Raw genomic sequence first — 23,664 nt, forward strand, 5'->3', positions numbered from 1 at the left:
CCACTTCATATCAACCCTAGACCAATGGTCTGGTGGAAAGATTTAAGAAGACCCTGATTTTGAGCTTATCTAACTCGCTCAGGTGGGTATAGGATGTTCTTCTCCCATTCCTGCTGTTTGGTTACAGAGAGGTGTCAAAGAAAGTTATTGGTTTTAGCCCCTCTGTGTTACGGTTTGGTCACCCTGAAAGACAGGCACTGTATTTGGTGGGAGAAGATTGGGAGAAGCCTTTCAAGGAACCCAAACAGGATGTGCTGGATTATGTGCTAGGCCTGTGGACTCGCATGGCAGAGTGCCTGCATAGAGCAAGCAGCAACCTGGAGGCCAACCAAGAGCTCACAAAGCTGTGGTATGACCAGAAGGCTACTATGCCTGAGTACCATTCAAGACAGATGGTGTGGGTGTTGGAGCCTGTTGATCCCAGGGCCCTCCAGGACAAATGGACTTAGCCCTATCCCATTCTGGAGAAAAAAGGTGAGGTCATCTACTCGGTGGACCTTGGAACCTCCACGAGTACCTACAGGGTACTCCATGATGACAGACTGAAACCTCACCAGGACAGGTCAGATATGACCATGCTGATGATAACAGAAGAAGGAGAGGAGGAGGAGAGTGAACCTCTCCCACACCTCTTCTCCACCAATGTACAAGATGGGGGGAGTCGTAGTCTCTGCCAACTTAAAAGACCAGCAGGAAAAAGACTGCAGACAGGAGTTGGAGAAGTTTGCTGGGCTTTTCTCACTGACCCCTGGGATCACCGCTTGGAGTGTGCATATATGTTGACACTAGTGACAGCCTACCTTTCAAAAACAAGCTGTAAAGGTTGTATGACCAGGTCTGAGCCAGCATTAAGGCTGAAGTAGCCAAGATGCTGGAGTTTAGACTAATTGAGCTCTCTGGCATTCTATGGGCCAGTCCAGTGGTACTGGTGTTTAAACATAATACATCAAAGGGGGAAGAAAGAATTGAGGTTTTGTGTTGACTACAGAGGTTTGAATGCCGTCACCCAGACTGATGCCCACCCCATACCTAGAGCTGATGAGCTAGCTCATTGGAGGTTCGGTGCAGCAAAGTACCTGAAGCAAAGGAGAGGTCAGCATTTCTCACTCCAGAGGGCCACTTTCAGTTTAAAGTGATGCCCTTTGGGTTGATGAATGCCCCTTTCACCTTCTACCTTCTAAAGGTTGGTGAACTGAGTCCTGTCCGAGCAGGGGCGGCTCCTCCATTAGGGCAGAGTAGCACCACCCCACTGCTTTCTCGCAGTGCTAGAAGCAGAAAATAAAATGATATTTTAAAATACAGAAGGCAGGGGTATGCCTGGTTGGACGAGAATATGCCTTGTTGTGGGCGGGCGGGAGGGCGGCTCGGGGAGGAGTGGCCTGCACAACTCTGAGTACCCTGACTGCTTTGTTCGGCCCTGGGGCTCACCAAACCAGACATGCACACTCTACATTTTCTCTTATGTAGGCTGCATACATCCTACATAGAGAAAATGACCTCCCATTAGGCCCCCATAGGGGTGCTGTCCAGGACTCTCTACCAATCACAACGCTTCCATTGCAGCGTTGTGATTGGCTACAGGAGGGGAAGGAGCCTGCCTGTTCCTGTTCCCGTTCAGGACCGGCCCAGGAGCGGGGCAGCGCGGGACCAGGATCAGGTACGTTTTAATTTTATTTTACCCCCCTTGGTAACCCGTGTGCGATAACCCCCGAGTGACTCCCCCCCCCACGAGAATTGCGAGCCACTGCTCAATTTAAACCCAACATATTGGCTGCTACCCTACACAATCTATTTCTTTTTTTTACTTTTTAAGAATCATTGTGTTGTGATGAAAATCAACTTCTGCTTACAGTTCAAAAAACTGGGGAGTGACTAGGGCTGGGGCCATGCAGCACAAGTATTTGCTGAGCTTCACATAGGGCTCATGGCCAGGGGTTAGCAGGACACTTTGGAGCTCTGAATATGTGGAGTTGGAGTCGAATGTGAGACAGAGAGCACTCCTGCACCAGATGTCTGTTGTCAAAGGTGAGGAAATAGGTCTCGGCAGTGTTGCAGCTGGACCGCAGTGCTAACTCTGCCACCAGATTAGCAGGGTGTGCTTAGAGATTTGCAGCTGTCCTGCGCCCACTGAGAGCAGCTCAGGCAGAGCAGTGATAAGATATAAATAATGTACAGATCAGGCAAAGACACTGTATAGTAGCTCGTCCAGGCTGCTGCAGTGATGTGTGCACATGTGTAAACTCTACAAAGGAAAGCACTAATCTGGAAACATGATATTTCCAGTTTAGTGCTTTCCTTTGACGGTCTTGCGCGTCCTGGGAGTTACGTTGGTGGCTTGCTTAAATTCTACCGATACCTAATGATAATTTGTGAGCACAAAAGGCACAGCCTGGAAACGGGTGACCTGGGGTGATGGAGAGGGGACAACCCAAAACTGCACTCCATCCATGACCCCTCTTTTGTGGTCTGTGGTGTGTTGCTCGCAGATCTGCCGGAGCTGCTCAGGTTAGCGCCATCACTCGCTTATACCAGAATACTCACCGGTTCTTGGGTGCTTAAAAAATAATAATAATAAACTATATGCTGTTTACATGGATATTAGAATGACATCTTATTTTAATGGTGTACTAGGAACCGTGTTCAAGCATGCTCCCTTAGGAGCAAGGTTTGATGTGTCTACTACACACGTGCATGCTCTGCTTGTGCTATTAATGCACTTCTCAACTGCATTGGGCACCGCTGTTCTAAACTAAAAGGTATCTATAGCACAGAAACGGCCAAATGCCCAGCAGAAGTAGGGTCGTCTGTATCACTTTTCAGTATCGTTTGGGGGTAACTAGTGACATTCGCTTAGTTCAGTTGCCTGTACCTCACATTTGACCTTGTGGTGATTACCATTTACAAGTCATGTCTTATAGTTCTTTGCATTGTCTGTTTCCTTGTGGGAGAATATCCACTAACCAGGAGTGGCTGCTCTGATATTCGGCCCTTTTATTTACCCATAGATTAATTAGGTCCAGGAACTATTCAGGGTGTTGAATAGTGGTGTTCTTGATGGGGCACATGTTTAATTCCTCAATCTGAAATATCTCGCCAAACACTTTTTGAGCTAGTTCAAGTGTGACGAAAGTTATCAATGTTGCCTCTGAAACTTAAGCTCCAGATGGTTTTAGAAAAGATACTGATGTGATGTCTAAAGAGCACATGCTATGCAAATTCTTGATGTTCCCGTAATTTAGGCTGTCATGCAATCCCTTAGATATGTATTGAGGGATTAACAACAGTTTGTTTGATATTGTTTCACTTGATGTTTTGTTATCTATAGTTTTTTGAAGATCAGGACGTTCTGTATGGGCTATATCATTAGTTAGTGTATGCTCTTATTTGTCTAGCCTAAGAGTTTGTTCCACACGACTTATGGCAGTTTGCGGATGTTGATTATTTTGATTTATTAGTTTAGTTTCTTTTATATTTTTGTTTATCGATACCTCTTTTTTGTGGGCCAGGGTCAAATCTTCTGGATTGGAAGGCTGTGATGAGTGCTTAAATTCTCCGGGTCGCCTGTATTTGAAATCCCAGACACACCTATGTGAACAGCTGCACACATTTACATCAGCATATGAAAAGATTGTCATCTATAGCTCATAAAATTGGCAATTATTTCAATGATAAATAATTCAATTTTATTGCTTTATTAACCTTCCAGCTTCCTCAAATTTGCCTGAAAATGCACCATTTGTTCACTCTTTTTTCATAATTTTCTCGGGGAAGAACACCGCAGAACGCCTCGTAGGTTGTTTGGGCACACTCACAACGCTCGCTCGCCGCAGTGCAGTACGACAATAATTTTGCGCCCTACTATTTTCAAATGTTACCAACTACCACTGTGTCTGAGTTAAAAACTTTCAGTGCAGCATATCTTGATGGTATATCTGTATTCAGTTCCACCTCGGTGGAGCACCTGCCCCACTTGAAGGAAGTGCTTCCGGCCCTGCAGCAGGCTGGCCTGACAATCAGGGTAAGCAAATGCAAGATAGGACAGAGTTCAGTGGTGTACTTGAGCTATATACCACCTCTCCAGCCCAAGATCCATACCATCCTAGATTGGGAGGCTCCTAAAACCCAAATACAGGTCAGGGCCTTTCTTGGCCTGACTAGGTACTATAGGAGGTTTGTTAAGAACTATGGGACCATTGTGGCTCCCCTGACAGAACTCACCTCTAAGAAACAGTCCAGAAAATGTCAATTTGAACACCGTGTCAGAAGGCCTTTGACACTCTAAAGAAGGCTATGTGCTCAACACCAGTCTTACTGTACCCTGACTACATTAAGGTGTTTGTGGTGGGGGGGGGAACAGCCAAAGTCGTTTTCCCCCATTGTAGTGCTGCTAGTTCCTTAGGCTAACATGGGAGGGCTTTATTAAATGTTAATGAAGTCTAACTTTTGATTGGAAGTTGCTAGCAACTTAATTCAAAGTATCAAAATAATATTTATAATAAATCCAATACCTTCCTACCGTCGTATTTATTACAACGATTGCTGGAAAGTAGCTTTGAACTTACCATGCTGAAGTTACCTAAAAGCCTCTGGTGATTGGCCAGCCTGTGACAGCCTGAGCCAAGCTGCTCACTGAGCAGGTGCAAAGAGGTTTGGGACAGAAACAATACAGCCATTGGTGCAAGGACATTTGCTTCGTGGAGAAGTCAGGGACAGGAAGGGGGCTGGCGAGACAAACTGAACTTCAAAGGTAGAAACACAGATGTCACAGGACCCAGGCCAGCCCATCTCCTTAGTCCCCAGCCAGCTGAAGAAGTCATCTGCAACAATTGAAAGGACAACTCCAGCTGTCCAGCTTCACCTGGATTTTTCTGGACTGACCAGGTGCATTGTGGGAGTTGGAGTCTCAAGGAATCTTTCAGGAGAAGATCTGAAAGTTTGGGAACTTTTTGCCAAGTTTTGTGAAAAAGTACCAGAAGAAGACCGGCATCAATGACGAAAGTCAAGCAGGTGACGATGAACCATGACTCAGGCTGAACTCGCTGGTTTGTCCCTCTAAAATCTCTGGAGCCCCTCTGTGTTGACAACAAAGACAAAGACCTCCAGGGCTCACCGAGGCATTGCGCTGCAGCAGCCCGCCATCATCGAAGTCAGAAGGTAAAAACTTGACTGGATCCAACCGTCATCGTATCCAACTTGCACTCCATTGCGGTCTGCCTTAATTTTGAATTTGTCCCGGTTTAACATGACCGTATAGCCGCAGTTTTCGCTTTACAGATTTTAGTACTAGAAAGCACTTTTTAAATTTAAACTTAAAGAATTCATATCTCTGGTTCTCTTCATTGGATTTGTGTCATTTTGGTGTCATTTTAAAGATAAATATATTCCTTATTGTTACAAATTGGTGTTGGATTTTTATTTTGTTGTGTATTCTGCCTATTTACTGTGATGGTGATTTTAAATGCTTTACACACCTGTCTCCTAAGTTAAGTTTGACTGCTCACCTGCCAAGCTATCATGGGTTGAGCAAGGATTAATTTTTTGAGACTTGACAGGCCCTTTTTAGTTATTGTGGTATGAGTACTAGCTGTAGATACCTACCTGCACCTATTAATAACCAACCTTCCTTCAGCCCACTAGAAGCCAGGGAACAAAAACATAGTGGTGGGGGCTGCCCCCCATAGGCAAAGTCATGCCCCCTCCCCAAAAAAGAACTCCGTCTTTCTGCCCTGAGGGGGTGATTACCCACAATATCAGCAGGGGTGGCAGAAAGGCCATTAGATACCAGGAAAAATAATATAAAAAATAAATATAGGAGTGGGGGCTGCTCACCATGGGCATGGCCATGCTCCCTTCCTGAAAAGGACACAACAGTATTTCTACCACTAACCTCAGGGAGGGCGGTTGGAGATGATCACCCTTATTCTTCATCCTCTGGGGCAAACAGTCCACTAGACGCCTAGGAAAAGTATTAAAAAATGAATTTCGGGGTGGGGCTGCCCAGCATGGGCATGGCAATTCCCCAACCCAAAATGGACCCAACAGTCTTTCTGACCTCCCCGAGGGTTGTTTTGGGGTGCTTAGGGGGCAGAAAGCCCACTTCACACGGGAATGTTTTTGTTTAAAAATATATACGTGTGGGAGCTGACCACCATGGGCATGGTCATGCCCTCACTTCAAAAAGGGCTCAACAGTCTTTCTGCTCCGTGGTGGACAGTTTGGTCGGTTGGGTGTTATTACTTTCAATCTGCCTCCCCTCCCCACGGGGGGACAGAAAGCCCACAAGACACCAGGGCATTTTATTTAAAAAAACATAGTGATGACAGTCATTCTCCCCCCAACAATTACCACCAATCAGTCCCCCAGAGGGCAGAAAGCCCACTAGACACTAGGGGAAATAATGTATAGTGGTGGGGACTTCCCACCATCAGCATTGCCATGATCCCATTGAAAAGGAGACAGTCCAATTGTCCCACCTACTAGATACCAGTGTCTGCGTTTATGCAGTATTTTCTTTGGGGGGAAGCACTCCACCCGCATGGGATCATGATCTCCCCCACCCTGTGGCTCAAAAGACTTTTTGCCCCCCCATGGATCGGTAGAGGTACTGACCCAAGCCCACTAAACACCAAGCATTTCAAAATAAAGCTAAAGCCATGACAAGAATGGATCAAACTGAGGTCAATGGGAGGCAATGGGCTGTGTAAGAGTTGATAGCATAAGAATCATGAGATATCTAAATATCTTTTTTTTTGCCTTGTTCCTCTTTGCTCTGCTCCTTTCTGGCACGTTCTGATCCAGGTCCTGTCTTTTATTGACCCTTGCTCGGTCTCCTGATTCTGCTAGTCTTCTTTATATGTACATCTTGTCCTTGGCTTCAAAGGGATGGCTCTCCTAGTCTAGTAGTCTGGCCCTCTTGGTCCTGATTCTCTTTGTTTGGGTCCTTCTGAGCCTAGTCATTTTCATCCTAGTTCTCCTGAATGTCCAAGTCCATCCTTGTTCTTTCTAGCTTTAGCTGTTCTGGTCTGCCTCATCTTTGTCACCCTGTTCCTGCTACACTGAGGCCCTGTGTCTTCAGGTCCACTTGATTCTTTGGACCCTGATCCTGACGTCATGGTCCTCCTGGCACTTCTATGCCTGTTTACAGTATTTTGGTCATTATTGTTCTAGTCCTCCTTGATGTGGTCCTGCTTCTCCTGGAATCCTTGGTACTGGCCTCCTCATCTTCATTGTTTATTCTGGGTCCCTGGTTCCAAAGCTCTTATTGTTTCTAGTCCTCTATGATCTGATCCTGAAAAATCCAGCCGCTGGCCCATGCGCTCTATGTCTTCGTGGGTGCATCACTGAGCATCTAAGCCTGAATTCCACTCTGTAACAAGGCACAATTTTCGTAAAATACCCAGCTGCTTTGCCTATGTGCACCCTGATGTCACTTATCTTCTACCACAGAAGCCCTATCACTGCTTCTCACACAATTTGCCTCCTGCAAGTGTACCAAAGCTCTGTGACCCCATGCAGCAATTGCTTACTTTAGTGTGCCCCCTCTCTCTGGGGTCTAGATACCATCTATCTCGCTGCAGTCCATATGTGCAGATGCTTGTTGACTGCGTGTAGGTTGCAGAGCTGAAATAGTAAGCAAGCACAATCCCTTTTAAATTAAGCTAACAACTAGCAACAGGCCTTCCATGAGAAGCTTAAAATGAGCCAAGCACTCAAAAATCATCAAAAGTGGGATCATGGACATTATAAATATAAAAATGTATTCAAAAAAATAAATAAGTGAAGATGACATTTATGTAAAATGCATTAGCCATATTTATAATTCTTTACAAACAACCAAAAACTCTTTGACTGCACCAGAAAATAAGTGTGCATGATCAGAAGCTTCTGAAGAAGTTTGAATCCTACATTGCTCATTTTAATATTATACTAACATAAATGTTTTTATTATAACATTATTTTACTGTTTTTTCATCTGTAAACAAAGTAGCTTAATTCATGTTCTTACCTTTGTATGTACATTTGTATATGCACTTACTTTTAACTGCTTCACACATTTTCCTACATCACCATTACGAGATGGCCATCACTCTGTTTCAGCATTCATTTAATATATGATTGCATTTTGAAAGACATGTTAGCTTTGCTATTGACAGACATATCTAGATTATTATCTATGACAACATTAAAATCGCCTGTCATAATAATAGTTATGAAATCTAATAGAGTTGAACAAATATTCTTTAGGGGTTCTATGCCCTCCACAGTGGGGCCATTCCTCCCCTCAAAAGTATATGTACTGTCATCTAAATGTAGATACACAATTACCCACATGCCCAAATTGTCTGATATACTCTCTCTTATACTTGCCTGTACTTGCTTTCTTATCAATATAGCTAACCATTTAGTATTACACATTTGGTCCAAGCCTACCACCTGCTGCACCCACTTCTATGTACCAAACAATTCTGAGCATTATATTTTAGTCAAATATGTCTCTTGTAGCACTATTATTTGGGCTGCCAAATCCCTCAGGTATTGAAATATTCTTGCTCATGTACATTTTATGTGGATCCCATTGACATTCCAGGAAAGGATCTGAAAAGTTGTTATCTCTCCCGGGTTCTAAGGGCAATTTAGAACTAGTAATTACCTTTAACACCATGGTTTGGAGACCCCTATGTGCCAAGCAAGTTTCCTGAGGACTTTTTATTTCTATGTTTCACTTAATGCTCCTACCCAGTCCCCCCACCCCCCTTTACCCCTGCCTTCCCACCCCTGGAGAACCCTCCCATACTTCCCGATAGCCAAAGCTGACTCACATCCCTTTAAACTACTCTATCCTTGATTACGTCAATGGGGCAGCATTCTTTTCATACATAAAACAATACAAGATACATAAATCTACCCTGATGGTGGGATCCCCTTCTTTATGCACTCAATCAGCTCTTCTGCCTCTGTTTAACCCCTAAGGTTATGCTTTTTTTATTGTTATGCATTACCCTAATGGGAGCTGGTAAATTCGACGGGGCAGTGGCTCCTAATCTCTTAAATTCATCAATTGTTTTCCCCTGCTCCCACTGTCTACTCAGGTTTGCTCGAGAGACATCTGACCTTATCTCAAAAGTCAACTTTTTTCTTTTTAGGGATTTTTGCTTCTGCGCCCTAACCAGAAACCGTTCTTTTATTGAACATGTGAGGAAGTTCACTAAAAGATTTCTGGGTTATATTTTATGAGGATGCTTTCTAAATGGGTAACGGAGCACTCTTTGTGGTTCCTTGAGCAAGTCTTCCTCCACATACTCCCAGACCCCACCTAGCTTGAGTAAACAAACAATAAAGGCCTTGATGTCCTCTCCGGCAATCCCTCTGGTACATTTAAAAATCTTAGATTATTGCTTCTAGGGTCATTCTCCTGAGACTCTTTCTTTTTGTTTCAAGCACCTTATCTCTTCTTTTTTGAGTCATATTGCTGTATCTCTGGTACTGAGTTCTCCAGGACCTGGGTCCTTAGCACCAGAGCATCCAGGGCCTCATTTATGAAAAGTGACGCATCGCTGCGTGAAAACAGCGATGCGTCACTTTTCACTGCACCCTCTTTGCAAGACCAATGATGCATCATATTTACAGTATAACGCAAGGAGTTACAGATACGTCAGTATTTCTGACGTATCGGTGCGGCGCAAAAGTGACGCATTGCTGGAGTGTGTCACAAAAGTGATGCAACTCCAGCAATGTGTCATTTCACATGGGGCAAGCCCCATGTGAAAGGGCCCGCATCACTATTACGCCTGCTGTGAGGCAGGCGTAAGAAATTGACGCATTTGTGTCCTAGAAGTGGAGCAGTGAAATCTTATGGATTTCACTGCATCATTTCTATGACCCTGTCTTGCGCCAGAACGCCCCACCAGCATACATTATACCTTGTGTAGGTAAAATGTAGCGCAGGGGTTTACAAAGTGACGCATCTACCTAGATGCGTCACTTTGTAAATATGGTGTAACAAGGCACATTTTTTACGCTGCTGGTGCGTCAAAAAAAGTGACGCACCTGCAGCGTAAAGGTGACGCACTGCCTCATAAATGAGGCCCTTAGTTTTTAAGTTAGTCCTTCACATACTTCATTAATCTCTGATATGTTTCAGATGTTGAGAACCCGCTTATAACCTCAGATGCTTAGGTCTGCAACATCAACTCCACTGTGCTCATGGGGGCTATAGGGGTTTGAGGTGCCCCTCCCATTGTGACCTGAATGTCATTCAGCAACTGTACTCCCGATAGACTGCAGCCTTCGATTGATGCTGGGGATTAGACTGCCCCTACTGCCTCTCCTGCATATTTCCTTGTCAGCCCTTCAGCCTTTCCCACCTCCATCTCTGCTAGGATTTGGTATCTGTTTGAGTCTGGCAGGGTTGTTCCACTTTCATTTGTTGGGCCTACTAATATGGAGTATTCGACTTCTTTGCCCTTGGGTTTGCATGGAATAGCTGCTCCCCCTCTAGTCATCGCTGTTTTGGATAAAATATTAAAAAAGGACCTGAGAAAGGGAGTTATTTTTATTTGCCATTTTACCTGTGCTCCTTTAATTCACCCTGTCCCCTGATGGCCCCAGAAGGCAATGCTTTTGTTTCTAGGCTTAGACTATCAGGCTCAAAGAAAGTATTGTGGGAAGTGTTGCACCTGTCCACCTGCCTCCTCCCATAGCTTTAAAGTTTACTGGCTCTGTGTGATGTTTAATCTTCCTCAGGGGTGCTTTGTGCAGACTTCTTGAAGAGCTCATTAAAGAATACCTATCCTTATTCCACTGTTCTTTTCCTTCAGTCCATTCCTCACTCTGTTTCACAGCAGGTCTATCTTTCACCTTTGTAGCTTCTGCCACTCCATCAAGGGTCGTACTTTTCTCCTCCTCCGCCACAACTCGCTCACAGGCGCTTCATACATTGCCTTTCCTCCCAAAACTCTGACCGCAGGGCAAGCAGTGTACAGGTGCTGCTGCTATCTGCCTTTCCTCTGAGGGAGATCCTCGCCTCTGCCTTATAGCCTTTCCTCACCTCCAGCATGGCCCTCTTCAACCGCTCAACCTAGGCATTGGCCGTGTCCATGTTGCCCGCCATAACAGATGAAAAGGGTGTAAGGGAGGAGTGCTCACCTCGTCAACACCCTCTAGTGCTTCAATCTCACACCGGCACACTGATAAAAGTGAGCTGCGGAGTCCATTAACTTGTTGTAAGGCCCACCGACAAGCACTCCCATGACCCACTCCCTAGCTAGCCACCATGTTCTCCAGCCCTGTTCAACCTCAAGCCCTGTTCAATGGGATTATGTGCTATTTTGTGATTAAAAGGCTGGAATGGACCCTGGATATACTTTCCATAACAAAATATGGACTTTTATCCAGGATTGATTCATTTTTAGTGGATTAGGTATTAAGTGAAGACACTCAGGGCATCAAACATGTAGTTGCACACACTTCAGACCCCACAGCAGTTATTCAGGAGGAGGAATTCGTCAATGGGCAAATTTTAAGGAGGTGGACTTAAGCCATTAACTCCTATTAGATCAAGATGTGGTGGATAGACTGAAGAAAGACGTAGAGGAAGTGGTGTTAAGATCAGGAAGTCATACAGAGTGAATTCGGGCAGGCAATTAGTGCATGCAAGAAAGGAAGAGCTGCAGGGCCGGTTGATTTCCCAAACACATTTTTAAAGGTGTTGGGGGCTCAAAGGTACCTCTTAAGACTAGGTTATTTGAAGAGATTCTATCAGATAGGACCCCTCTGCCACACGCATTGGGAGAGGCAACGATCACAATAGTTTGAAAACCAGACGAAGACCCCACTTCGTTTGAATCTTATAATCTCATATCACTCTTGAACATTTTAGCCAGAAAGCTGAGTGGGTTGGTGTGGGTGCTCATCCTTGAAGATCAGAAATGCGTCATGAGGAGAGGATTCCTTCATTTATTGAAAAATGAGTTGATGAACTCAATCGATGTTCCCACAGATCTTAAAGTCCCACTCACTGTCTTAACATTAGATGCCACTAAGGCTTTTGACAGATTTAACTGATCTTACTTGAACATAGTTCTGAAACCCTACAATTTGGGGGATATGTTTCCAAGGGTTATTCAGAAGATTTATAAAACCCCCTTGTCTAGAACCCTTCTCAATGAAAGGCTAATGTCAGAATTTCAAAAAAGGGGCACAAGACGGGGCTGCCCATTATCCCATTTGTAATTTAATCATTATCTAGAGAATCTGGCCCGGAAGCTTAGGATGGAAAGTGAAATAACCCCATTCAGATATGATAGCTGGTATAAGAAAGCCCTGCTATACACTGGTGGCTTGATGATCTACACAACAAACCTATCATTGGCACTCCAGACAATTGAACAGCTGACTGAATTTTGGCAAAGTGCCAGGCTATGCGCTGAATCCCCTGAAGATGAAGATAATAGTTTGGAACATTGAGAGAGGGGAACCGGCTTATATAAAAGGACAGGAAATATCTTGGATATAAGATCACTCAAGACTAAGATAAGATTGAAGAATCCAATTTCAACAGGTTACTGGGAGAAATTAGCAAACTGCTGACGAGCTGGCCATATCTTCCATTAACAATATTTGGAAGAACAAACTTGATAAAAATGATCAAGTTGCCAAAATTCACCGTTCTTTTCATCACTTTTCCCCCAAATTTAATAAAGAGTGCCTGGAGAAGCTGCAAGGGAAAGTATATTCTTTTATTTGGGATCACAGGGGGCAAGGATCTTCTCGTAGGAGCTTTGCAGGAGGCACGAGAGGGGAGGACTATAATTGCGAGGCTACCAGTTGTATGCAGGGGCATCTCAGCTGAAAAACACCAGGTGCTTACTCTTGAGAGAAGGCCTCTGAGTTAGTCCTTTGCTCAAGGTAATTTTGAAACAGGGGAGAGTTGGAGAATCCAAGTTTCTGCACAAATTTGGGCATGTAAAATTCTATAAAAAGGTGACGCAAAAGGTTCTACAGGAGATGGTTTTTACCAGGGCGCAGATAAGATGAGTAATGGTGCTCTCATACTATAGTAGATTTGCTCCAGTCTGGGACTCGCCAGGCACCCCAGAAAGTCTGGAGGACAAGTTAGAATCACAGCAATACTAATCTGCTGTTCTGTCTAATTCTGATGGCAATGAGTGACATTTGTAGAAATTGAATATCATAGTGTGTCCCCACCAAAGCCAAAAAATGGATATGAATAATACTTCTAAAAGAAGATCTAGGATATGGATATGACTGTTTATATGGAAGGAGGGGGAGAGAAATAAGAATATTTGAAAACTAGTTCAGACCTCCGGCCGTGCATTTGTTACCAATCGTCCTATGATTGCACCTGACCTGTATCTTGGAAACTTGGATGGCATGGGCCAGATCCATAAGGGTCACAATAGTCTTTTCCAAGCTGGACAATCTATAATTTCCTAATTCAGATGTAAGGGCAGCACAAAGGAGAGCTAAGTCTGTCAGCCGGAGGTGAACGAGGTGAATGAGGACAAAAAAAAAAAAAAGATTGCCACCACTTTAAAATTGCCCGAAGTCCCTATTTTGTTTATGTCCACCTAAATAAAGGTCACCTTCACCCTATCTGGTACATGATCTCTACAATTTAGCCTGTTCCCGGAGTGAAGTTTCAGATAGTTAGCCGGCCGCAGGTCTAATAGCAAAGATTTGGAGCTATTTTTCCAGCCACTGGATAAATAGCAGAGACTATGATGCTAGGTGTCTGACCGACGGATAAATAGCCACTTCCTTAAAAAAAAAGAATTATCCAAGATTATGAAATATTGCCAGATTTATATGCTTGCATGGTGCCCGAGAACCTGACATTTTGCTCAGTCGGTAACATTTCAGAATTGTGGAATCACATATACTGCATGAATGGTCAAAGAGTGCAATGTTCAAATCAACTGGCATTCTTTGCTGTTTATTTAATATTACCTTTTGCCAGACACATCATCCTGGCAAGATTTCAAAATTACAAAATGTTACGTGAACATGACATGTTTTAATGTTAAATATCAAGGGCTTCATTATGAGGTTTTGCCGTAGGGAAGCACAGCAGGCCTTCCAAAATTAAAACTGACCGTTAGCCTGATGGACATTTCTGCTATTCACATGAACCACCCTCAAGGCGGTTCTTGTAAATTTAATCAAACGTAGCCGTTCTGCTCCGTCTAACATGACAGAGGCGTACGTAAACAAAACACCAAAGTAGCTTATTGTTTTTGAAAATAAAAGAAGCAATGCACCGCTCGCCATTGAAGCCATTCCATGGCGAGGGGGGCATTTTGAGTTTTTTACTACTCCTTACTGCAAGTATTAGCCGGGCTGTGATGGGGGGTAAAAAACGGATGTAAGCCCACCCATCTAGATTCTCCTTACAACGTCTGGCTGTCAGAGGCATTTGGCCATGGCGAAGACGAAGTACTCTCTGCCATTGCCAAACTATAGTCCACCGGTCTATAAATTATATGGGCGAACCATTATGTTGGGGGGAGCATACTCCTCTGTTACGATGGAGTACCCTTATAGTCAATGTATAACTCAGGTCCTAAATGTCTTGCACTACTTTATTAATTCTGTCCATCCGCTCAGTAGTACCGGAGAGCATGTGTTTATATGACAAATTCTTGTTTGGAAGAGCTGAACCAATTTATAAAATTTTTTAAGTTGTATCTGATATCAAAAAAGTTACAACTTAAGAAACGGTAAAGCTGAAAATTGTTGAATTCCCGAAATATATCCAAATCTGATATTTGAGAGATAATTAATGCTGTTTTCAGGAGCCTTATTGCAGATTTTAGTTTCATGGCACCAGAGAACACTTACTGATGGTGGTGGCTGGCAATCTTTTAAAGTATGGGTCATAATGCTTGCCAGAAAATCACCGAATTGTTTTAAAAAATTGCCTTGAGAGCTCCCCATCTGTTAGGAATTACCTTAATTGTGCTAACAGCATTTTGTTGTGGGTACCCCCTTATAGCAAGAATTACATACAATATTCCAGTAACAGAAGTTTGCCATTGATACTGTCCATATACCATGATGTACAAACCAGTATTTCAGAAATTACATGTCTGTCCTCTCTGAGAACAAGACTTACCTACAGTGTGCCAGCAATATCATTTTGCCATAGGTTTCCCCGTAGGTCAAGTATTTCAAGGGCTGTATTTTGGCTTGGGCGCCCTCTCTTATGCCAAAAGTCACCTCCAATGTCAAATGTGCATTTTACTATGAGTACCCCATGCCAAGAATGTCTTCAAATATGCAAGCCCCAGAATGGTTCCACAGAGATCAACAATTACCTCTAGTGTATCAGGGCCTGCATGTATGTCAATAATTATCTCCAGTAGCCGAGGTAGCTTGTTATCTTGGATTCCGCCATAAGCCCAGAATTATAACGAGTATCCCATGACAAGCAGCAGACTCAAAATCATAAAATATGCAAACAAACACGCTCATACTCATTCACACTTTCATTCATACTCACTTCCTCTCAAAACTCACTTTCTCCCCCCTCACTTACTCTAACGCACTGATAATCGCACAAAAACATATCTACACTGCCTGGTTCACTTTCTCACATACAAACACATTTACAGATACTCATCCTTTCACACTCACTGACTGTGAGTACTTGTATAACTGTGTCTGCTGCACCACGGATATCTACACCCCTGACTCATTCCTACACTATCTAACAATCTCAAATCACTAACTCCTTCTAACGCACTCATACTCCTTCGCTCACTCCCTTGCATTCACACTTATTCATACCCTCTCTCAATCTCAGATTCCCAATCACTTTCAATCTCATTGACTTTGTCATACACACTCACATCTCCAATCACTCACAAACACATACAAACAAATGCACAGAGAAACAACATTCTTTTCTTTCACTTATCTGGCAACTCGAAGGATTCTGTTTTTGAACATAGGAACCAGCAAGCCATGATTCCCAGTGTTTATAAGCGTTTCATTGTCCATGTTAATAACATGATTTACACTACTATCACTATCACTACCTGCCACCTGAGCATGCCTTTTACTTATAGAGCACTGTGCATTGGTTAACTCAGAACAGCAGTCTAAGGGCCATATGTATCAAGCTAATTAGCATTCGCAAAGGCCGAAATTCTGCGAATTTCGGCCTTCGCGAATGCTAATTAGCTAAATGGTATGTATGTAACATGTTTGATGAAAAATAAGGAATCGCAAAATTTGCTATTCCTTATTTTGCGATTGCACTTAAGGAATCGCAAATTTTGCGATTCCTTAAATGCAATGTATCAAAGAAAAAATATATTAAAAAATGCCATTATGGATTCGCAAATTACCACCAACTTCTAGTTGGTGGTAAGTTGCGAATTCTTTTAAAAAGCTTTTCTCAAAAAAACCAAAGGTGCTATATGACGCTCATACATGCCCTTAGGGCATGTATGTGCGCCATATGCCCCCAAATGTCATTTTCAGGGGTGCAGCAGGGTGTTCTTGAGACACCCCTGCACCCTTGAAAATATTCCTAATTTGCGATTAGCAAATTGCTAATCGCAAATTCCCCCTTCATTCCTATGGGCCTCCTGGCCCATAGAAATGAATGGGTAAATTGCGATTAGCTATTTGAAACAGCGATTTTGTACATACATACCGTTTTGCGAATTCCAAATAGCGATTCCTTAAAATTCGCTATTTGGAATTCGCAAAACGGAACTATGATACATATGGCCCTAAATGCGGTTACAATGGGGAACATAAGAGTTCATTTGGTACAAGAACAGCTCTAGTCCAATAACAATCAGTCACTACCCCCATGTCTTTGGAGTTCAGTTGTAGATGATGTGCAAAAGTTAATTTTACATCACTTTTCAAAAACACATATAATGTTGCTCAGCCTTCAGCATGGATTTAGTGCATTTCACAGCTTAGGTCCTGGTCTTCTAATCATCTTCCTTCAGTTTCCAACCATTTAAAGGTGCACCAGGTAATGGGATTTGTCCATGCTAAGTCTAGAATTAGTTGAATATTGGAGGGTAAAAATGTGTATGTATCCTGATCCTTTGCAGAAGTAGACCTTCGAGACAGTGGCAAGGACTGTGCCCTTGTTTGTCACATCCTCATAATGTAGAACCCTCAGGACTGGTGTGCTGCATTTGCAGGTTCAATGTTAAATACAGCCCAGCTGCTTGGTTTTACAATGATTCTAACCAGTCAAGGTGTTTTGGGGTGCAACATAAACAATGTTGCATTCGTCAAAGCATGTCATCATCATGGCTTACATGAAATACATCCATTAATCAGAAGGGGAAGAGGGAGGGATCTCCAGGGAAGGGACTTTTGACCACTTTGTTGATTTCAAGAATATGTTAGGATAAAATATGACTCACAGGTGTTTTATTTTCCACATTGTACATGGCAGGGCATCTAAGATGGAAGAACAATCAAAAATAGAGTGAGATGGATTCTTCAATCCAGTGGAAAGCAAGACTTAAACATGTAATGATGTTAGTCTTGTTCATTGTTGCATGTTTAGGTCTCGGCTTGACGTAAGCAGCACATGCGCTGCCTCGTCATACGAGGCTTCTTGGAATCGATACGATTCCAAAAGCCTCGTCCCAGCTCCTGCTTAACTTTTGATTTGTGCGCGTTGTTTTGCGCCACAAATTATGCCAAAGGAAGTGCAATGATTGCACTGAAGGCATGTCACTCCCTCATTGTTGCCACCCTGTCTCCTTTTATCTACGCCATGTGGGATTGGATCTTTTACCCGCGGCGTTACACTAGTGCCTTTAACTACTGGGGAGGCAGAGTCAGTCGCATGTCGGTTCTTCTGTGAGAATGGCATGGCCAGGGAATCCAGCAGTATGCCAAGATCTTGGCTGGTCAGAGAGACGGTCCCACGTTGTGGCATGTCGGGCCTCTGTGAAGCCGGTAGGGCTGATGAATTCAGCAGCAAGTCAGGACTGTGGCTGGTAAGACAGTTGGTCCCATGTCAGGCCTCTAAGGTCGGCAGGGCCGGGGAATCCAGTAGCTTGTCAGGATCTTGGCTGGTCAAAGCCCGTCCCATGTCGTGGCATGTCTGGCATGTCTGGCCTCTGTGAGGCTTGTATGTTTCGAAGAGGTAGGTGATTCACTGTCCCAGTTATATGGCTGTCAGGCCAGTAACATGCCCGGAAAGGGGGCTGTGAATATCTGGCTGGGCTAGGAAAGAGTCAGTCACATGGCGCGACATGTTGTGGCCTCTGTAAAGAAGTGCTTCTTAAAGAACACCTGGGTTCGTAGAGTGAGTCAGCTGCCAGACCAGTAATATGTCAGGAAAGGGGGCTGTGAAGATCTGGTAGGGCTAGGGGAGAGTCGGTCACATTCTGGGCCTCTGTAAGGCTTGCATGACCAGAGAAGTCAGTCGCATGTCGGGTACAGTCAGCCGTCAGACCACTAGCATGCTAAGAAGAGGGGTGTGAAGATCTGGTAGGGCCTGGAGAGAGTCGGCCTGTGACAGGTCAGTAGCGCTGGGGCAGATTCGATCACTTGTCCTGCCTACTGCCTGATAAGATCTTGTAGGGCTGGTAGACAGTGACATGTTAAATTGTGGGTCTGTGGCCAATAAGGAGGGCGGGGAAGAATCAGTTGACCTGCTTGATAGCATCTGGTGGGGTGAGGGTGCACATCTGTAATGTGTACAGTAAGGCTGAGAGAACTTTCAGCATGGATGCACTGTTAATCAATATCTGCCTGCTTGATTCCCCCGCCGCCCTAATATTAGAGACCGTATTCTGGGCTTTAGCAATGGGCCCCCCACCTCGCCTCACGGAAGTGTTATGCCTGTATACAGGACTCTGCCCCAGCTCCTATAACTGTTAACAGTATGGCCTCCCTCTGTACAAGACACTGTGGGAAGGGGCTGTCGAGGGGACGGCTTTGAGGCGTATTTTCATATTTCACTGCTGATGGTTGACAAGACTACCACAGTAATGGTAAATTATATTTTATTTATTACTTTGTTTTATTTAGCGCCTTTAGTCGCCTTTCGGCATCCCCGTAGAGCTACGGAGCTAGGCATTGTAAAGGCTGAAAGCCACGTGCCTGGTTAGATAGGCCAGGAGATTCCTCTGTTGCATTAAGAGATCGGTGGTATGTGCTGGGATCCGAGCGGGGTCACTGCTGTGATCCGAGCGGGGTCACTGCTGGCAAAGGTTAAAGGTCACGGTTAAACCACAGGGTCAGGTATTTTGTAAAAGCATGTCCGACGCTAGGGACCAGACGTCTGGTTATTTGGGGCTCCTCTTGTTTCAGCGCACTGTGTGCACGGTGCAGCGCACTTCCAGTGTAATTAGAGACGGTGTGTTATTCTGTGTCTGCCCAGCCACTGCGTGATCAGAGACAGCGTGTTTTCCCTGTGTGCCCTGCCAGTGCGTTCAGTTTCTACATGTGCCCTCTTGTCCCAGCACGCTGCGTGCATGGTGCAGTGCACTTCCAGTGTAATCAGCTGTTGTGATTACTGGTGGGGTTTACTCTAATGGAATGCATTCTGCATGTGTTTTTGTGTGAGTTCACTCCGTCCTCCGTAGGCATACCTCATATGTACTGTGTGCGTGCGCCCCTTTTGTAAATGCTGTACATGGAGTCTCCTGTGTGAGTGTTTATGTGCTGTCTGCTCTGGGTGCATGTCACAAGCATTATGTCTTGTACCTTGCGTTATCCGTGGGCATGATGCATCTATGCCCAGAGTAGGTGAACAGGGTGCTCTCTGTATTCTGTTTGCACACTCCATGTGTGCTATGTCTTTACACTGATTTCGCTGTATATGCACTGAGTGTATGTTTGGACACAGTTACCTGTTGTACACTAACACAAAAGGAAACAGAAAACAAGTCTTTTGTGTTACAGGTGTAGATTCTAGTTCCCTGTTGCATTCTGGTACATGTAGTTTCCCTCCAGTACCCCATTTTAAATGCAAAAAAAAACGATTTGTCCGACAACTCTAAGGCACACGCATGGCTTTGGCACACACTTGTTCTTTAAATATTCACTCCACTGCAAACAAAAATAAGCATTAAAAATGCAATAGGTCTTACCTTTCATTAAGTTAAAGCCATTTACTTTGCTAAATATTACCATTAGCAAATAATCAAAGGCGAGACCTATTGCATTTTCAATGCTTGTTCATCTTGATTCTCATAATACTGTTAAAAGAGCTTTGCAAATGGACACATAGATATTAAAGAGCTAATGGAGAGGGAGGAACCCTTTTCAGTGAGCATGTAACTTCAGGTAATGGAGATTCCCTTGGCCCAACATTAAGTAGTTGATTGCAGTTTGAGAGGAAAGATCAGGTCTATTCTAAGGCAGATCCCTTAATGGTAGACAATTTGTCTATTCATGAAGTTGTGATCCATGCTGCTATAGCCTGATGAATTTTGAAGGACTATGAAAGCAGAGTTTCTGTTATAACTCATAGTCTGACAACGTTGTTATGTGGCCCCAGCTCACGTGAACTTGGATTGATGGGTGTGTAGGAGGTGATCTAAATGTAGGTGTTTTGAGGCATGGAACTCCCATTCCATAATCTTGTGGGCATAGGGTATGTTAAAAAGCGGTAAATAGCTAGTTGAGATTTCTTAGATCATCTGAAGATTTCTTTGAGAAGGAAGTGATAAAGGCACGTTTCATGAATCTAGGAATTAACATGGTTAAACATTAAGCAACTAATTTCATCCATGGATCAGATATGCAAATGAATTGCTTGATAAATGAATCATTGCCGGGCTCTGTTAGCTAGTTATACACTTTTGTTTTTGAAGCCAACACTTGACAGTTCATCTTTAGTTTGTGAATAAAAGGAGGGGTAAAGGCTGTGATTCAAAATAATGTGGGGAGGTGGTAAGGAAATGGTTTTGAATTGCTAGAGCCATCCTCCAAATATTGTTTGAATTTAGCTAAGACAAAGAACCGATCTTTGCACTTTTGGTGGGTTGTTCATGGGGCACAATCATTCAGAATAGTTACCCCTTAGTAAAGGTTGAAATTCCAACACATTCGTTTTGAGGCACCACTAATGCTTTTAATGATGTGTTAATGCATACTAGAGTGCCCAAAGAGTGACTAAGAACATGCAGTGCAACATATGAGGTAGACTCAAATGGAATAACATTCGTTAACACAAAAATGTTCTAAAAGAAATACTGTATACTAGGAAGATCACCTATACAAATGCACAGGGTTTTGTCACACCAAAGAAGCATACTGTAGATGTTAATTTTTGTTAAAAGCAACAACAATCTTGCTAACTCTTGAAAAGGCTTCATTATTGTTAATTAAGTATATACTTTACCTGTGAAGGTCACTGTTGAGATCAAGGGAGTAACACTGGACACTGTGGTGCTGGTAGTTAATAAAACTTGTGGTAGAGGTGGAGCGCATGAATAGTAGATTCTGTTTACAGTCCCATTGGCACCACAGGTGATATTAGTGCAACCACCAATGCTGTCTCTCGTATGGCTGATTAACTCATTGTATTTGTAGATCTTCCCCTCATATACACAAAGACATGCTGAAAATTAGAACAAGCAGATATCTCCCATTAGTAAAATAGAACAGTTCAATTCAAATGATGCATCTATGATAATTATTTTCAATGCGTTTTCAATTGTTAATAGATTACTGAATTACTTAACATTAAAGGCAATAACAAAGTATTAACAGTAGTAAGGAACCAGACACTGTCAACATCTCCCTCGCCGTTGCAGAGGTTTGCTTCTTCCCCAAGTACTGTCCCTCAGTCTAAGGGGTGATTAGGGCCATTAAGGTCAGCCCCGCTGGATGGCAAAGCCCCAGGCCAGGATGGGCTACCTCTGGACCTATTCAATACCAATCTGGACCTGTGTAGCCAACATCCATAGAGCATCAAGTTCTTCTACCAAGATTGCTGCCTGGTCTAACTTGTTCATTGTCTAATTTTTAGGAGGCATGGGCTGAATTGAGCAGCTCTGCATCAGATATTGAGTATGGATTCCGGAGGGGGATTGGGATGGAAGACCAATGCATTAATCTCTGCCTCTTTCTGCAGAAATATGCAATTGCCAAATGCGGCACCCTCCGCCTGGGCCTCATGGATCTGCCCAGTGGCTTCAATAGCGTACCCCACTTGAAACTGTGGGGTATCATAGAGGGTAGACAAGTCAGTCAGCAACACTATTAGGGAAATCTACTGTGGCTCTAATGCTGATGTTAGGTTCAGGCTGGGGGGAGTGCTCGGAAACGTTTAAGATCCACAGGGGTGTCGGAAAAGGGTGCATTCTCACACTGTTCTTATTTACCAATATGTTGCCTATTTATCGTGCTAAATGTGTAGGGGTGGCTACCTACAGCGGTGGGGTCTGTGTCTCTCTGGCGTAATCGCTACAATAGATTATCAAAAATAAATACAGACGTCCTCTAATGGGTTTATAAATATCCATCATCTCTTTCATCACTCATGGGGAGCTAGGTCTTATCCAACTCTAGGGTATTTTAAGAATCCGCCCACTATTATCATGGCGTAGGTTTCGGGTTAAGGAGGCCCTCTCCCTAAGCAGACTGCTAATTAAGGACTGTATGTCCCACTCACTGTCCCTAGATTACCTGGTCACAGCAGTGTCCCTGGGCAAGCAGTACTTATTTGAAGACCCTCTACGATGTTTGCACATAATATCCAAAAGAACATTGAGGAACACATGCTGAGAGGAAGAGAGATGAGCTAAGGTGTTCACACTCCCTTCTGTCACTCGTTATTTGCCGCTTTACCCCACTAGGAGCATGCAACCATTGTTATCATATGATGTACAGCACTATCAGCACTTTATTTTGCTCAGGTTTTGACTCAACATTTTTCATAGACTGGTTACCTTTCCTTAGTGTAATGACTGGTTGCGTAATCTCATGCCTTGTCCAAGTGAACAGGTGTCAACACAATGCACCTTACATTGAATGTTTTTCTGCACCTTTTACTCTGCTTATAGGTTCATAGTTCTCAAACCTTTCTTTAGTAAGCACTCCCTGAACTACTGCACAGACGCCTTGCATTTATTACATTCTCTGGGATCAGGGGAGATTGCCTTTACTGTTTATGCCAACTTGGCTTTGGTGCTCAAGTCTAGAAAATTGCATGAGTAGTTCTGTCCACAAGGCTGACACCTTTGCGCACCATGATTTTAGACTTATTTTAATCTTGTCCCATTTACTGATTAAGCAATTTTTATTGCTGTGTTGTATTTAATCTTTGTATTTCTAGCACTTTAATGGCAGATGTTTTATCTTCATTGCACTAAACCATGTATGTATTGAACCCGGTGTCTGTATGTTGTGGTCGTCTTCGTTTTCTCTTTGTGGGAGTTGCTTAACATGCTATGTCTTATCTAATTATGGATTGGTTTTGTGTTTTACATTTATGGTCCATTTTAACATGACCGAATAAAGTTGATTTGACTTGCCTTGAGTGATGTTGTCTTTTGTGAACCTCGATAAACTGACGTAAGGAATCTTGGAGGTTATTTACAAGGGATTGCGCCACCCGAACATCACTTTTTACAACATTCGGGTGGTGCAATGCCCTGTTCCATATTTACAAAATGGCGCTGAGCCACCCTGGGTGGCTTA

At 43.6% G+C, this 23,664-nt stretch overlaps 1 protein-coding gene across 1 annotated transcript in view; it reads right to left on the minus strand.

Annotated features, from left to right (window-relative positions):
* Positions 1-23,664, minus strand: part of LOC147733205 (uncharacterized) — a 618,178-nt gene that overhangs the window by 248,438 nt on the left and 346,076 nt on the right. Inside the window, exon 28 of the mRNA XM_086957739.1 lies at positions 21,362-21,580. Coding sequence (XP_086813865.1) covers positions 21,362-21,580 — 219 coding nt within the window. The remainder of the gene's footprint in view (positions 1-21,361; positions 21,581-23,664) is intronic.

The sequence above is a fragment of the Lissotriton vulgaris genome, chromosome 2_1, assembly GCF_964263255.1.
Source record: "Lissotriton vulgaris chromosome 2_1, aLisVul1.2, whole genome shotgun sequence".
Lineage (NCBI taxonomy): Eukaryota > Metazoa > Chordata > Amphibia > Caudata > Salamandridae > Lissotriton > Lissotriton vulgaris.